Source organism: Crinia signifera, chromosome 3 (assembly GCF_055691185.1).
Source record: "Crinia signifera chromosome 3, ASM5569118v1, whole genome shotgun sequence".
Taxonomy (NCBI): domain Eukaryota; kingdom Metazoa; phylum Chordata; class Amphibia; order Anura; family Myobatrachidae; genus Crinia; species Crinia signifera.
The window spans coordinates 173,031,536-173,048,247 of NC_139219.1; the positions used below are offsets into that span (position 1 = coordinate 173,031,536).

Genomic DNA, 16,712 nt, shown 5'->3' on the forward strand with positions numbered 1-16,712 from the left:
AAAACAAGATTTTATTTTCTCTTTTGCTTTACTACTACATGCAATGTCTTTTTAACACCTATCTTTAAAGTCATATTTTGCAGAGTGAATATAGTTTGGGAGACTGCAATGATCAATATATTTTGCTGGTCAATGTAGATGGTGGTTATGGCCATCATACATCAGCAGCCAAGATTCCCCTACATTTCCCCAGGGGCACTACTACTTGACATATAATGCTCAGAGTAGTAGTGTCCCTTACACTTATGTCCACAGGAGGGGAGGGGAGAGAGCCGTAGTGACCTGACACGGGAATCACACTGCCAGCTCTGCTGCCTGTCATACAGTATGATTGATGCAGCAACAGCATAGTAGGGAGAGTTTCTCTTTAGTCTGGCAGGTTCTGCCGGCTCCGGCTTGCCCTTCCTCTGGGCAGGGCCATGTTAACCCATAGCCGGGCTCCTAGATTTTCAGGTATTTGTGCCCCCCCCAGCACTTCAGTCTTTCACCCCACTACAGCTGACCTTTGGGAAACAGAGCTTTCAGCAGTTACCGATACCCACTTGAAATAAAGTCTGCTGACTTTTTTTTTTCACAGTACAATTATTCTTTGTTTTCTCTTTTGAAATGGTGCTAATACACACTTAGTTTCGTGCCACTCTCAATGAAAGCCCATCGGGGAATGCACAGCATGTGACAAATGTGCCAAAATCCTTTTAATGCATTTGAGTGAAACTCAAACACCCTTTTTGACATTATTTTACAAAAATAATGTTGAAATCTGCCCATTATAGTGGGTACACACGGTTAGATGTGGAATTCAATTTGATTTGGATTCAATATGCCGTTCTATAAAATCTGGAATTCGATTTGTGCTATATAGTCTTGCCTGTTCTTTTCAATTTCCATGAAAAATGAACACACATTGGGATCAAATCTGCATTGAACGTGGAAAACCAATTCGATTTCGATTCAATTTTGCTTCTATAAGTAAAATCAAGTAGAAAAATAGTGGAAATCTCACCGTGTGTACCCACCATAAGTGTTTTGTCACAAGACAATTATAAAATAAATGGAAAAGCTATACCACAAACTTAGACCTGCTTTCCAATATCTGGTAGCCAATAGGCATTTCGGCAGAGGAGGCAACTATCAATTAATGGTGTTATTTGCACAACTTGTTTTACATCCAGAAATTAGGTGACTACGAAACTACCTACTGATAACTTATCGTTAATTTACATATTTGCTCATATCACAAAGTTACTTATGTTTATGTATACACTTTGATGCAAAATATGTATTGTATTGTGATTTACACATTGCTTCAATAAAGGAAAAACTGGAAAAAAGTTACATTCATATCTTTATATTAACTGTTTTTTTTTAGAAATTTTTAGTTCCATTCTTCATCTTAACATTGCTAATGATGTGCAGCCAGAATGCAGACTCTACTCCTGGGATCATTAAGCACTTGCTTTCAGAGAAAAAGTGGTGTTTAAAAACTACTGTATGAAATGTCTGAAATACTATTGTAAGTGCAAAAGCACACCATTATTCTAATGCAAATGTGGGATTTGCTGCCAAAAAATTACTTATTTCTTAATACATTATCTTTGCACTATACCTTGTAAGGACTATTTACTGACTCCACTAAGTGATCTATTTACTAATGGGTAAGCAGGAAGTTGTGGCTTGTCACCTCATTCAAAGTTCCTATTGGCTAAAAAATATGATAATGATGTTCCCCAATGGCAAATGAACAAGTTGTTTAATTGTCCTTACAGTATGTAAACCATAACTTGGCAAAACTGTCCACGGCTAGGATTACGTAGTATAAACAGAACAATTTCCGGTACTTATATGTTAGTTGGGCGCCCACTAAGCTATTTGCTTAGTTTTATGCGTCCCCTCGCGGGGCTCGCCACGCTTCGTGCTCGGTGGCTCACTGCGCTCGCCACACTATATAATATCAACTCCATGCCGACATGGATAGTGGGGGTATGAGTGTACTAACTATAGTGGGCGCCCAACTAACATATAAGTACCCAATTTCCTTATATTGCATGTTATTTGCATGTGGCATTGTATTTGTTTTTAACATTTATTTTATTCATCTGAGCAAAATAATTTTAAAATCAATTTAAAAAGCAACATACATAGGACAAAACAGTTCATGCCTTCTGCAGGCTACCACAAATAATAATGCAACATGAGTATCATAATTGAAGCAGTTTTGGTACTTGTTTCCTAGCAGGGTGCCCGTTTTTTTGCATGCGATCCGATGCGATTTTCCTATGTAGTTTATTCACTGCTCTTTTTTGCCCCGGGCGGTGCGATCGCATCGCACCACAAAAATTGCATCCGATGTTATAGGGTGTGATGCCATTTACTTTACTATAGAATCATAGAATTTGACGGCAGATAAGAACCATTTGGCCCATCTAGTCTGCCCCTTTTTTTACCCTTCAGGTAATCTCAGCCCTTTTTAATCCTTATTTTTTTGTAAGGATATTCATACAGTATGCCTATTCCAAGCATGTTTAAATTGTTCTACTGTCTAAGCCTCTACCACCTCTGATGGGAGGCTATTCCACTTATCCACTATCCTTGTGAAGTAAATTTTTCTAACATTTTCCCTGAACCTACCTCCCTCCAGTTTCAGTGCATGTCCTCGTGTTCTATTACTTCTTTTCCTTTGCAGAAAATTTCCCACCTGGGTACTTGTGTATTATCACGGCACCTAAATTTACTACGTACACAAACGTAGTGAAATCGCATTGCATGCCGTTATGGTATGGCATGCGATGCGATTTTGACGCTTATAATGGTATTTAAAGTACTATAGCATTAAATGACATATAATGTCATTTATTAATGCCCCCCCCCCAGTATTGACGTGATCCCGAAGCATGGCGAGCGCAGCGGTACGCGTCCGGTCGACCTTTTCATACCCCATCAACTCCACGCCGATGTGGATAGTGGGGGTATGAAAAGGTCGGTCGGACGCGTACAGCCGTCACTCGCCACGTTTCGGGATGACGTGGATAGTGGGGGCAAAATATGTCATTTTACCATTAAATGGCATTATTCTAGGTTCCATCAGAACCGATATCTCATCGCATCGCATGCCATACAATAATGGCATGCGATTTTTTTATCACATCCTATCTTTTCAACGGATTCACTGACACAGAGCAGTGAATATATTACATAGGAAAATCGCATGCCATACAATATGGCACGCAATGCGATTTCACTACCCTGAATAGCCCTCTACGCAAATGGAGTAGTGGGTGCTGTGAGAATACACAAGTACCCCCTCCTGTACTATGTTAAAACCCTTGATATATTTGAAGATTTCTATCATGTCTCCCCTTTCCCTTCTCTGCTCCAAACTATACACTATCCAAGTCGGCGTGGAGTTGAGCCCGAAGCTTGGCGAGGGGACGCAGAATACATGTAACATAATCCGCTGCGCTCGCCACGATTCGGGCTCGGTGGCTCGCTGTGCTCGCCACACTATATAAAATAAACTCCGCACCGACGTGGATAATGGGGGTATGAAAAGGTCAGGAGGAAGCGTTCCGCCGCCGCTCGCCATGCTTCAGTAAGTAAAACCTCATTGTATGTCATACAAGTGTATAGCTAATGGCATGGCATCGCACCCTATAAAATCGCATGCGATTTTGCGGGAGGTGCGATGCAATCCCTTGGGGCCAACAGAGCAGTGAATAAATTACATACAAAAATGGCATTGCATCGCATGGCACTAAAACGGCCCATGCGATGCGATCGATGCAATTTTGGTACGGTAGCCCTGCTAGAAAACAAGTACCGCAGTTTTGCACAGTATTGGCAACATTCTATACAAAATTCAACAAGTTTTTTTGGCAGTGTTTTTTTTTTAAACATGTTTTATTAAAACACCATGAATCACAATTTACAATCTGATTACAAATATGGTGATTTGAAAAGAATTTAGCATGGACCTTGAGTGTTTTTTTTTTTTAAATTCATATTGGTTTCTTCATAGTTTCATTTATTTTCAGAAGCACTATGTAACAGTTTCCATTCCATAAGGTGCATAAATCAGTGTTATGTGAAGCATAGTATTTTTAAAATAATGAGATTAGAGGAAATAGTAGCATAATCTTTTATGAATAAATTATTTTATTTTCAACCAAATCGGGAAAAAAAAGATGAGTATGATAGTAATGGTCTGCTTCATTTTCCTTGATTAGTAGAAAGCTCGCTCTAATAGTGCACTGGCCATAATTTCATTATATACAGCTATTTAATAACCTCATTCTGCATTAATAATGTTGGCCAGCATTTTTAATGGCAGATGGTACTATGCACTTATGGGGATAAATTATTAAAATGGGAGCTCTAGTGAAGATGGGATGTTTGTATGAGCAACCAATCAAAATATTTTATTTAGCACCTTCTGGAAGATAACAGAATCTGATTGGTTGACCATAGCAACATCATATCTTCAACAGAACTCAAATCGGTACTTGTTTCCTAGCACGGCGCCCGTAGTGGGGGATCGCATACCTTAACTTAAGGTATGCGATGGACGCGACCAACGTGATTTTAGGGCTATTTTTAGCCTTGTTCCCGACAATTAAAAAATCGCGTCCATCGCATGCCTTAAGTTAAGGCATGCGACAAACGCGATATAACATTGAATGCATTGTATTCAATGTTAAATTGCTATGTAAAATCGGGTCCATTATAATGGCATACAATGCGACCGATGCGAAGGACCCGATTTTACATAGGGGACAATGTTAAATGGGCCAATGGACCTGATTTTTCATTGTATACCCACCCTGATGGGTAATTTACATGACAAATGCCCCCCTATTGTTAACGCAACCCCACAATGAACGCCAACCCGAAGCGTCGCGAGCGCAGCGAGCCCACAAGGGGCGGTGGTACGCGTCCTCCGACCTTTTCATACCCCCACTATCCACGTCGGCGTGGAGTTGAATTTATATAGTGTGGTGAGCGCAGCGAGCCTCCGAGCCCGAAGTGTGGCGAGCGGACGCGTAATACCTGTGAAGTAATGCGCGTCCCCTCGCGGGGCTCGCTGCGCTCGCCATGCTTCGGGCTTGGTGGCTCGCTACGCTCACCACACTACATAATATCAACTCCACGCCGATGTGGATAGTGGGGGTATGAAAAGGTCGGAGGACGCGTACCGCCGCCCCTCATGGGCTCGCCACGCTTCGGGTTGGCGTTCGTGGGGTGGCGTTAACAATGGGGGGCCATTTGACCCATCAGGGTGGGGAAACAATGAAAATTGGGGTCTGGGGGGCATTTAACATTGGGGCCACTGTAAAATCGGGTCTCAGGGACCATTTAAATCGTGTTGATCGCGTGTGATTTGGTTGCATGCGATGCGATGGACGAGATTTTTTGGGACCCGATGGATACAATTTCCATCGCTTGCGACGTGCTAGGAAACAAGTACCCTCTTATCTTAGTAAATGAACCCCTTAGAACATTCTCTCCTGCAAAAAGTATAACTTATGTGAGAATGCACTCCTTTCTGTAAATGATATTGATAAAAACGTACCAAAGGCATTCTGTTGTATTAATTACCAGGGCTTTAATTAGGGGTGGGCAGTGGTGCTGAACGATTGGAGAGTACTATGAGGCTAGGCCTGGTGGAGGGGCAGTATGTACACTGAGGGGGGAGGGGGGGTTTGATGGCCAATGGGCTGTGATGGGAACAATGTGTGCAGTAAAGACGCTGGCTGTGTGTGCGTGTGTGTGTGGTGGGTAATGTGGCAGTGAGCTATGACTTAGCAATCTGAGCAGTAGGAGGTACAGTGTCCAGGGGTGTATGTGTAGCTTGAGCATGCTCCCCTTTGATCTGCTGGAGGCACAACATAGTCCCTTGTGGAGTTTTGAAGAATGGTCATGCCCCCTTACATTGAGCATTGCCTCCATTGCCCAGTCTACAACCATAGGGGTGGGCACACGGCCTGGTTGCACTGTTGTTGCTACTTTGTGGCACTTGTATTTGGCATGCAGGGTGGTTATACGAAAGATGACTTGTAACTTTTTTAAGTTGCTGTCTACAATGTCTTAGGAATGTCTTCTATAACTTGGCTCAGGCAGCCCTATGATGCCATAAGATCACATGCTCAGTGGGTGTGGCCAGCAAGGGTTACCTTTCAGCTCTGTTGCATACCAATTAGCATTTATACAGGTCACATAAAACTAAGGGGAAATAACATATGCATATATTTTGTAGTAGATGATGCATTTTTCCTTCTAGCCATAGGCGTGCGCAGGGGGGTGCCGGGGGTGCACAGGCACCCCCTAATGTCAAGCACACAGTGTCAGACTGGGGGGTAGCAAGAGGGCAGCTCGCTCCCCCGTATGTATAAAAGAGGCACTGTTATGGAGCAGAGGAGCGGCGGTCCAGACACGCAATGGCTACATTGTGCGTGCCCCCCCACCAACAGCTGCAGCGCTGCCTACTGTTAACTACAGACACAAATGTGTTCGTCGCCCGTCAGTACATAGTACAGCGAGCAGCAGCACTAAAGCTCCCTGCCTCACATTGTCCGCCCCACCTCGCCTCCTGCAGTGCCTGAGCTACTTCAATCCCTGTGCCCCACCTCCCACTGCTGCTGTGTGCTGGGCTGCTGGTATGTCACCGCCATCTATGCAGCCCAACAGGGAAGCTACTCCACTGCTCCCCCTGCACCCTTTCATGCTATGCACTTTTGCTGCAGCAGAGCAGACAGCTCACACACACATTACCCTACCTCCTGCAGATTCGCGGGTCGCGTGAAGCCCCGCCTCCATGTCAAACTCCGCCCCCAACCCAGATAGATAGTCCTGACACAGAGGTGACCCTGAAGCCCCGCCCATATTTCTCCCTGCTCTGTCCATAGCTGATCCTCCTCCCTGTTGCTAAAAGCCCACATCCTGGACCATTCTAAGCTCCGCCCACTCATTCACCATAATTAATCCCCAACTCCTTCATGGCTTCCCTTCAGACAGCTAAATATGATACTAAGCAGTGGAAGTGTTCTGCTGCAGCTGTGATTGGCTGCTCTACTCTACACTTCATGGTCTACAGAAGTACCTGATACAGTGGTAATTATTGTGAGGGAATAATGTAGATAAGTGGACATTACTGTATGGAGCGTAGTTTGGCACCATGGGCATTACTGGGTGGGGTGTATTGTGACACAATCTGCATTACTGTGTGGGGTGTAATGTGACACAATGGGCATTAATGTGGGGGGTGTAGTTTGGTGCAATGGGCATTATTGTGTGGGGTGTAATGTGATGCAATGGGTATTACTGTGCTGACTGGGCATAATGTAAAACAATGGGCATTACTGTGTGGGGCGTAATGTGGCACAATGCATCACATAACGCCACTCACAGTAATGCACATTGTGCCACATTAAGCTCCAACAGTAATGCACATTGCATCACATAACGCCACTCACAGTAATGCACAATGTGCATTACTGTTGGAGCTTAATGTGGCACAATATGCATTACTGTGTGGAGCATAATGTTGCGCAATGTGCATTACTGCGTCGTGCATGTTGTGGCCTTGTAATTCTGTGAAAGAATAATATTTTTAATAAATCAAAGTATTGCTATTGCTATTTACACCCCCTTACACTGTCAGGCTGTGCTCCTTCTGTACTGTTTTGTCTGCCATCAGCTTTAGCAAATCCCCACCATTACCCCTGTCACTCTCTCAGGTCACAGGCCCTTGTAAAATCTTGCTATGGGGCCCAGAAAGGTCTGGTTATGCCCCTGCACATAAGCCCACAGAAGACACTTCATTCTGCTGCCTGTACCGGGCTGTGCTGTACATACAGTGCTGTTGACTGGTTGTGCAGGTAATGATGGCCTATGTGCAGCCCAGGCGGTTAATTTTCGAACATATGTTATGGCATTATGTGTAATCGAAATTACGTTGTGTGGCATATGTGTAATCGGCATTACGGTGTGTGGCATTATGTGTAACGGGTATTATGGGGTGTGTCATGTGTAGGGGGGGGGGGGGGTTCCTTCTAAAGCCCAGATACAGTCCATAAATAAGTCACCTTCTATTTAGTTTTCAATTATGCCTAAACGGCGGTGATAAACACGCCCAATAGGTGGTGATAGACATGCCCAGCAGGTGGTGTTGGACACGCCCCTTCAATTGTGCACCCCCTAAGAAAATGGGCTGTGCACGCCTATGCTTATAGCAGACACATTCACCAATTTAAACACTACAATTATAACTTTATATTATATATATAAAGACTCCATGTACCAGACAATTTTTTTTTGATATATCTACAAGAAGGGGACAAAATAACAGGAAGATTAGTAGCACTAAATTATTTACCTTATGGCTACATTAAAGCATAATTTTATGCTTTAATGTTGTGGATTCTAAACTTAATGCGTTGGGTACTAAACTTTTTAGAATTACGGCACCCTTGAGTATAATTTTTTTTTATATGGCACCCCTATATTAAATTATGTAAATTGTGTTTATATGTTATCTTCGTTTAAGTTTTGTAGTGGACAGCATTGCTTCTGTTTGTCCATACATATGTTTAGAAGCCACTAACATTGGTTTTGCCTATTACATTTACAATAAATAATTTGACTTAGACCTGGGCCACCATCCCAGGGCACCCCTGTAAATGCACGGAGGCACCCAGTTTGGGGACCACTTTGTTGTGTGTTATACGAATGATCGACATAAAAAGGTCGACCTTGGCAAAATGTTGACACAAGCAAAAGGTCAACATGGTAATATTCGACACATTAAAAGGTTGACATGATTTTTTTTCACAATCTTATTAATTTTTTTGACTTTTTCATACTTCACAATCCACATGGCCTCTGATTGGTAACAATAAAGTGGCCTGAAGCTTGGTGAGTGAAGCGAGGGATATGCGCTACACTAATTGGGGATCCACATTCTCAGGTGTTGACAGCGACACAAGGTCATGCCGACCGTTTCATGTGCCAAACTTTCCCCTTGCGGCATTTTGGCAATGTCAACCTTTTGACTGTTGACATAGACACGGTCATCCCTATGATCCATACCCGATTGGAAGCCCTTTGTGTTAGTACTGGATTTGTTTTTTATGATGGAATGACATTTGAGTGTGTGATGCCCATTGTCATTCTACTTTTGGTTAGGTGCTGGTGTTTTGAGACCATTATTATGTTGCTGGGCATTGCATGTGACTCTGCTCAGAGCTAGGTCAGATCCACTTTACTAAGTTTAAGATGATTGATTAGAGTCAGGGGGTTTGCACCTCCCTTTTCTTCTATAATATAGTTTTCATTATAACTTGAGCAGTTGCTGATGTTTATACAATTTTACATTTTATTTTGGCAGATCAGGTATGTGGATGCTCAGTATTCTGTACAATACAAATAAGCAAAGAAACAAGGTTCACTGTATTATACATTATGCTGTTGTATGTCAATAAATATTTCTTATTGTAAATATAACATATTTTATTACAAAAATCTTCCAGCAAGATTTAGGGTACGGTAACTGATGTCAAATTTTTCTCTGTCCTTGTAGATCGCAAAGAAAATGGACCGGCAGTCTAGTCTTTGCTCCCAGCTGTCTGTCATGCAGATGAGGAACAGTATGGCCAGCTCTAGTGACAGTGAGGATGGTTTGCATAGCTTTCTACGAGGAACATCAACAGCCTCTTCTCTGCGTAAGTTCCACAGTAGTATCACCCGAAAATCTTTGCGGTAACATCGGTCTCATCCAATTCAAAGCTCATTTTTAAGTTTCACAATAGGCATTATTAAGTTATGTTTTGGTAAAGGATACAACCAAACAGTTGTCTTGTAACTGTAAAATATGCAGGTGCATCCCCAGACTCCTACCGTCCCATTTCTTTATTGTCTACAGACAGTAAAATTTTGGCAAAGCTGCTGGCTATACGTCTTAACAATGTACTTGAACTGGTGCATCCGGATCAAACTGGTTATTAGGGCGGAGTGAAAAAACTGAAATTGAGAAATTCAAAATCGGCTAGTGTGGAAAAGTTGTGACTTGACCTGAATAAGAAACGTGCAAAAGCTTTTTGATCTGAGTCAACATCTTCTGTTCTGGCAAGAGGCCTGAAGTTTCACTTTTTTGGTGAAAATGACGAAAACTATGAAGATTCTCCGATCTAGTTAAAATTATGTCAGGATGTCTTAGAGTGGTTCATTAATATACTTTAGCATAGTAAAAGAGAGTACGAGATTGTCCTAGTGCAAAGTGACTGACTTTGGTGGGAGAAAAAATCCCTAATAATTGACCCATTTTAATGGTCACAATTGTGAATATTGTGTGTTTTCTCCTGAACGTGTTTATAATAGAAGAAGCACAAATACTCTAAATGGAATTTCGGTGACACTGTGTGAAATATAACACTGCATAATATCCCTTAATCAGACCTGATCGCAGTACAAATTTGTTCTCAAAATGGGCAAAACAAATGCTGCATTGCAGGTGGGGCAGATGTAACGTGCTGAGAGAGTTAAATTTGGGTGGGGTGTGTTGAAACTGAAATCTAAATTACAGTGTAAAAAATAATGCAGCAGGTATTTACCTTGCACAGAAACAAAATAACTCACACAAATCTAAAGGTGGCCATACATCTACAGATCGATTGTCAGATTGGGCCGGTTGGAACAAACAGCTGGTAATATCTGAATGACAGTTTTTCAGCATTTCAAAGCAAATGGTCAACTGTCATTTGCTCTCATCTTTTACCAGGATTTTGTTCCAACCAGACAGATCGGACTATAAATCTGTAGATGTATGGCCACCTTAAATCTCTCTGCACATGTTACATCTGCCCCACCTGCAGTCCAGCATTTTTTTGCCCATTTTGAGAACAAATGCAGTGTTATATTTCACACAGTGTCACTGAAATACATGAAATTGGATTTATGCTGCTCTCTTTGCAGTGCATATAAAAAGATAGACAATCCTGTGTATATAAATAAGAAATAACTGTTGCAGTCTGTTATTGAAAAACAGTAACTGTTACAATAAGTATTACAAGTAAGTGTAAACTGTCTAATGTATCATTTTACATATCACTTCTGTTTATTGACAGAAAAACAGTGTTGCATCCCCTATGCTGGGAACATGAATGGGCTGCATTACAGCATATAATTATGCCAAAGATAAGCCAATATATTAACTGTTAAATACGTTGAAGTGAATTATGATGTAATAAATTGTAAGCTTGCAGCAGGGCCCTCTAACCCCCAAGTCTGTCTGTTGTTACCCAGTTTGTTTTATCACTGTTTATCTACTATTGTAAAGCGCAACGGAATCTGCTGCGCTATATAAGAAACTTTTAATAAATAAATAAACAAATACATCTAATGTTTAGGGGGAAAAAACAAGAACATTGATTTAAAAAATAACAGGTTAATCATTCTATTAGTGGTGTCCAGCAGTACATATATGCCAATCACTGTGTTCATTTCTAGGCAGCAGGGCCGTCTTAACAGCAGTGTGGGCACCTGGGCAAAGCAATGCACTGGGGCCCTTACCCATTCTCCCCTCCTAGGGGTGGGGGGTGGTATCAGCAGCAGCTTTGATGTCCCACGGGTGGCAGGGGGTGCTCTATCTTCCATTCAACATGTAGGACCTGGAGCAGTAACTTCTGCTAATTACTCCTTTACTGCACAGGCGGTGGGAGGGAGAACACTAACGTGTGGAAGGGGGCACTGAGCTGAATGAAGGGTCCCTTGTAAATGACTTCCAGGGAGGTAGGGGGTGTTTTATACACAGGGGACGGTTGGATAATGGAGTGGGCTTAATATTCGTAATTTTCCGGTGGAAGGGCAGCTTGTTTGACTGCAGATATCGCCATTATCTGGAAATAGATTTCTTAGCCTAGGATAAAAACCTAGAGTCCCAACTTTCAGGAGGTGCTGGGAACTTGGGGATCAGAGATCAGGAGCCAGAGCAATCCATTGACAAAAATATAAAACTACACCAGACGTTTGGAGCTGGAGCAGGGACCGGCTGATATCTCTGGTTCTGGGCATGATAGAGACAAGCCGCTAGTGTCAGAGAGAACCTGAGAAATATGACTGGAAATTGTAATTAACAGGTCGGATGTGGACTGCTGCTTTGAAGTTGGATATCTGCAGTTCCCCAGGGCCGATTTTCTAAATTCTGGTATCCCTGGAAAAAGGGGATCCTCAGCTATCAAAATAGAGCCCTTATATGCCTGGGGGCCCTGGGCAAGTGCCCATTAAGCCCATACAAAAAGACGGCCCTGCTAGGCAGGATTGATCAGCAATACTTATAACAGCATAATGCACTTTAATGTATTTAACTGTTAATATATTGGCTTATCTTTGGCATAATTATATGCTGTAATGCAGCTGCAGGTGGGGCAGATGTAACATGTGCAGAGGGAGTTAATGTGGCCATACATCTACAGATGTATTGTCCGATCTGTCTGTTTGGAACAAAATACTGGTAATGGATGAGAGCACTTTGCTTTGAAATGCTGGAAAACTGCCAAAAACTGTCATTCAGATATTACCAGGTATTTGTTCCAACCAGCCAGATCTGACAATCGATCTGTAGATGTATGGCCACCTTTAGATTTGTGTTGAGTTATTTTGTTTCTGTGCAGGGTAAATACCTGCTGCGTTATTTTTACACTGCAATTTAGATTTCAGTTTCAACACACCCCACCCAAATGTAACTCTCTCAGCACGTTACATCTGCCCCACCTGCAATGCAGCATTTGTTTTGCCCATTTTGAGAACAAATTTGTACTGCGATCAGGTCTGAATAAGGGCCATTATGCCGTGTTATATTTCACACAGTGTCACTGAAATTCCATTTAGAGTATTTGTGCTTCTTCTATTATAAACACGTTCAGGAGAAAACACACAATATTCACAATTGTGACCATGAAAATGGGTCAATTATTAGGGATTTTTTTCTCCCGCCAGTCAGTCACTTTGCACTAGGACAAGCTCGTACTGTTTTTTACTGTGCTAAAGTATATTAATGAACCACTCTAAGACATCCTGACATAATTATAACTAGATTGGAGCATCTTCATAGGTTTCATTATTTTCACCTAAAAAGTGAAACTTTAGGCCTCTTGCCAGAACAGAAGATGTTGACTCAGATCAAAATGCTTTTGCACGTTTCTTATTCAGGTCAAGTCACAACTTTCCCACACTAGCCGATTTTGAATTTCTCAATTTCAGTTTTTTCACTCCGCCCTACTGGTTATATGCCAAGTAGATTGTTTACATACTTGCAGTTTAGCAGGGGAGGGAATGGATGAATCATAGTTCCCTGGATGCTGCACGCGCATTTGATTCTGTGGAATGGCTTTATCTCTGGGAAGTCTTGAAGAGATTCGGTCCCACCTTCCTTGCATGGGTTCAATTATTATATTCCTGTCCAGCAGCCAGGGTTAATGTTAACGGTTTTACCACTGCCACCTTCTCCCTTGGTTGGGTGTGGAACTAGACAGGGCTGTCCATTGTCCCTCTCTCCTTTTTGCGCTTGCTATAGAGCCATTGGCATGTAGCATTCGAAGCTCAGTTGCTATACAGGGTTTTAGAGTAGCAGGCCATGAGGAGAAAATAGGTCTATATGCGGATAAAATCAAAACCAGAATCAAATTGTGTGTATGCACTATTACATACTGAAGAAAAAGGTGAGCGGTATCCCCTTTCGGCGCCACAAATATTTGTGAAGATGAGGAGGAATTGTGCATCCCTTATAAGAGCGTACCTCTTCTCCAGATGTTCCGTTGGTCTTCGTTCTGGAATACCAGGTTCCCCTCTGAATATTTTGTCCAGTATTTATATAGAAAGAATACGGAGAAGGAGATGCATACAGTACAATAATCCTTTTTTTATTTACAAACCGTTAAAATAAGGGGGTAATAAAATCAAACAGAAAATGAGTGGGGTAGTGGTGGGGAAACTGAGAAGGACTGATGTAATGTAATTACCAGATGTTGAATTCTGTTAAGGGAAATTCTCAATGCAGGCATAGATGGATTATCCCAGGTCTGTCCGGAATCAGTTCTGGGAAAGGTCTCCTGTTCTTGTGATTAGACATCCTCCTCTCATATTTTTAAACAGGTCAGACTGTGGGCAGGCGAGCGGGAGCGCTGTTTGTATACGGTACGTACACACACACAGCGCACACTCCCCGCCCGCAGTCTGACCTGTTTAAAAATAGAAGAAAAGGTCCATGGTACTGTGAGTGGTACTTGGTAGTACTGCATGATCATCATTATTCCAAGTTGAAAGATTTGTTTCCTGACTGGCCACAGAGCACATATGGTCATCTAAATAATCTGATTGGTATGACACTGATTTTTATAGCTTCCTCAGTCACTAAATCTGAACTCGGTCATACAGTGTTTTTAGGTGTAATTATGTTATGAAGTATGCTAGACCTTGTGGCAGTATATGTGTGCGTTTGTATATATGTATGTGTATATGTATATATATATGTATATGTGTGTGTGTATATATATATATATATATATATATATATATATAGCAACAAATTTGCAGATGGCACTCGCAAGATTAAACAAAATCTGCACGGCGGCAGCAATAATGAAACAAAACGGAATCAACACAGGCTTGTGTCAACGTTTCGGGCAAAGCCCTTTATCAAGACATGAAGCAAAGCAAACAGTGTACTTACATTTATAGTAGACAGTGAGGACAGGGGACACCTCGTGCAGAAATCACCAGCAAGCCCGGGCGGGTGTGGAGTGACGTCATCTGGCGCACTCCATCGGGGAAAGCGGGGTCACCGGGGGCGTGCCACATTAACCCCAAGGGGTGGCTGCTAGGCAACCATGAACGCTAAAGAGCGCTGAATAGTGGTGTGTGAGTGACGGCAAAAAGCCGTATGAGGGAGAGCGGGTACACAGGGAAGCGGCGGTGGTGCTGAGAACAGCCGGCTGCTGATCTCTGCAGCGAGGTTCTGAAATACAAAATAACGCATATGAATAAACTGTAAAGGCATGAGCATGTGTACAAATTGACAGCAGTACCAGCGCAAATGACAAATAAGACGTATACTGGTGCTGCAAACGAACGTTACAAGGCGGTAGATAAAAATAGGCATGAATGCGACAGTAGTCTAATGCATAAAGTATGCAACAGCTGACCGGGAACAGTGAATGAATGAGAAGTCTATGGATGAATAACCAATATGATATATGTAGCGGGCGCAGAGGGAGAACAGAAGAGGGAGAGGGAGAGGGGGACCTGGCTGTGATAGCCGAGTATAGTCAGAGAATTCGCAAGCTGCGATACGTAGTGTGAGATGTAGAAGCGGAGGGGGACCAGGCTAAGATAGCGGCATGTAGTGAAAGAAAATAACAGATGCGGAGAGCAATGTGAGGGGGGGAGAGACGTGTGAGTGGGAAAGTGACTGTATAGGAATGTGTCTGCCGGGCTGTAAATAAAAACTAACAGCTATATGAGTAGTGTAGGAGAGGGTGATCACGGAACAGTGTGGAGTGAGTTTAAGATATAAGTGAAAACAGTTGAAATGGTCTAAGGGAGGCTGTAAGAGTATGTGTGTAGCAGATGTGGTGGGGGAAAGTAACCAGTGACAGGACTAAAAGGCTGTGAACTGTGGAGGTGCTGGACAGAAATGTGAATATGGTAAGGTGCATAGAGCAACCTGACATGAGGGTGTATGAGAGGGTAATACTGAGTGGATAAGAGTGTGGGGAGAAAGTGTAAGAAAAATGAGACAGAGAGGTATCAAGGGGATAAAGAATCACAGAAAAATGAACGGCAGGGAGCAGTTAATGCAGGGGAACAAAACAACAAGATGATTTAAAGGAAGCAAGAAAAGGGCAACATTTCATTGAGTCCATTAGGTTGCACCGTGTCCAATTGATGGATCCATTTAGCTTCAAGTCTCAATAAAGCACGGCCTCTGTCGCCACCTCTCTTATTGTCAGGGATGCAGTCAATAATCTTGTATCTCAAACTAGGGAGACTGTGCTGAAATGCCTTCCAATGTTTAGCTACTGGTTGGTCCGAGCCTTTAGTCCCCAAAGCTGCCCGAATGCTTGATTTATGCATGGCAATACGTTCCTTGAACTGTCGGATGGTCTTGCCGACATAGAGGGAGCCACATGGACACTTAATGTAATAGACCACATATCGGCTGCTGCAGGTGAGGGGGTGGCGAATGGGGATTTTTGAGCCAGTTCTGGGGTGCAGGAAGAAGTCACCGGTTTCAAGACCGTTGCAGGTGACACAGTTCAAGCAGCGAAAGTTCCCATTCTTTCTGCGAAGAAAGGACTGTGGTGGAGCTTCTTTTAAACTTGAAATATCATTGTGAACCAACAGATCTTTGATGTTTTTACTGCGTTTATATGCAGGCATAATGGCACAGTTTTTGAGAGCCGGGAGATGAGGGTCACAGTTTACTAGGGGCCACATCCTTTTAGCTGCTTTGACCAGAGTTTGGCTGGCCGTCGAAAAGCATTGAGACCATACAATTTTATTGGTGTTGCTGGGTGTATCTTTGCGTGTAAGCAAAAGATTCCTGTCCAGGAGCAAAACCTTTTCTTTGGTGGTAAGGAGAAGTTTAGCCGGGTAGCCTCTAGCAAGGTATCTGCAGGACATTGCAGCAATTTCTTTTTCGGCTTCTGCGGTGCTAGAGCAGATGC

The 16,712-nt window shown here is 42.7% G+C and overlaps 1 protein-coding gene across 5 annotated transcripts in view; it reads left to right on the forward strand.

The window, feature by feature from the left end:
• POPDC1 (popeye domain cAMP effector 1) overlaps window positions 1-16,712 on the forward strand; it is a 280,642-nt gene that overhangs the window by 229,613 nt on the left and 34,317 nt on the right. For all 5 annotated transcript variants that reach the window (XM_083176971.1, XM_083176970.1, XM_083176973.1 and 2 more), the window contains exon 7: window positions 9,572-9,713. In XM_083176971.1, the coding sequence (XP_083033097.1) occupies window positions 9,572-9,713 (142 nt within the window). The remainder of the gene's footprint in view (window positions 1-9,571; window positions 9,714-16,712) is intronic.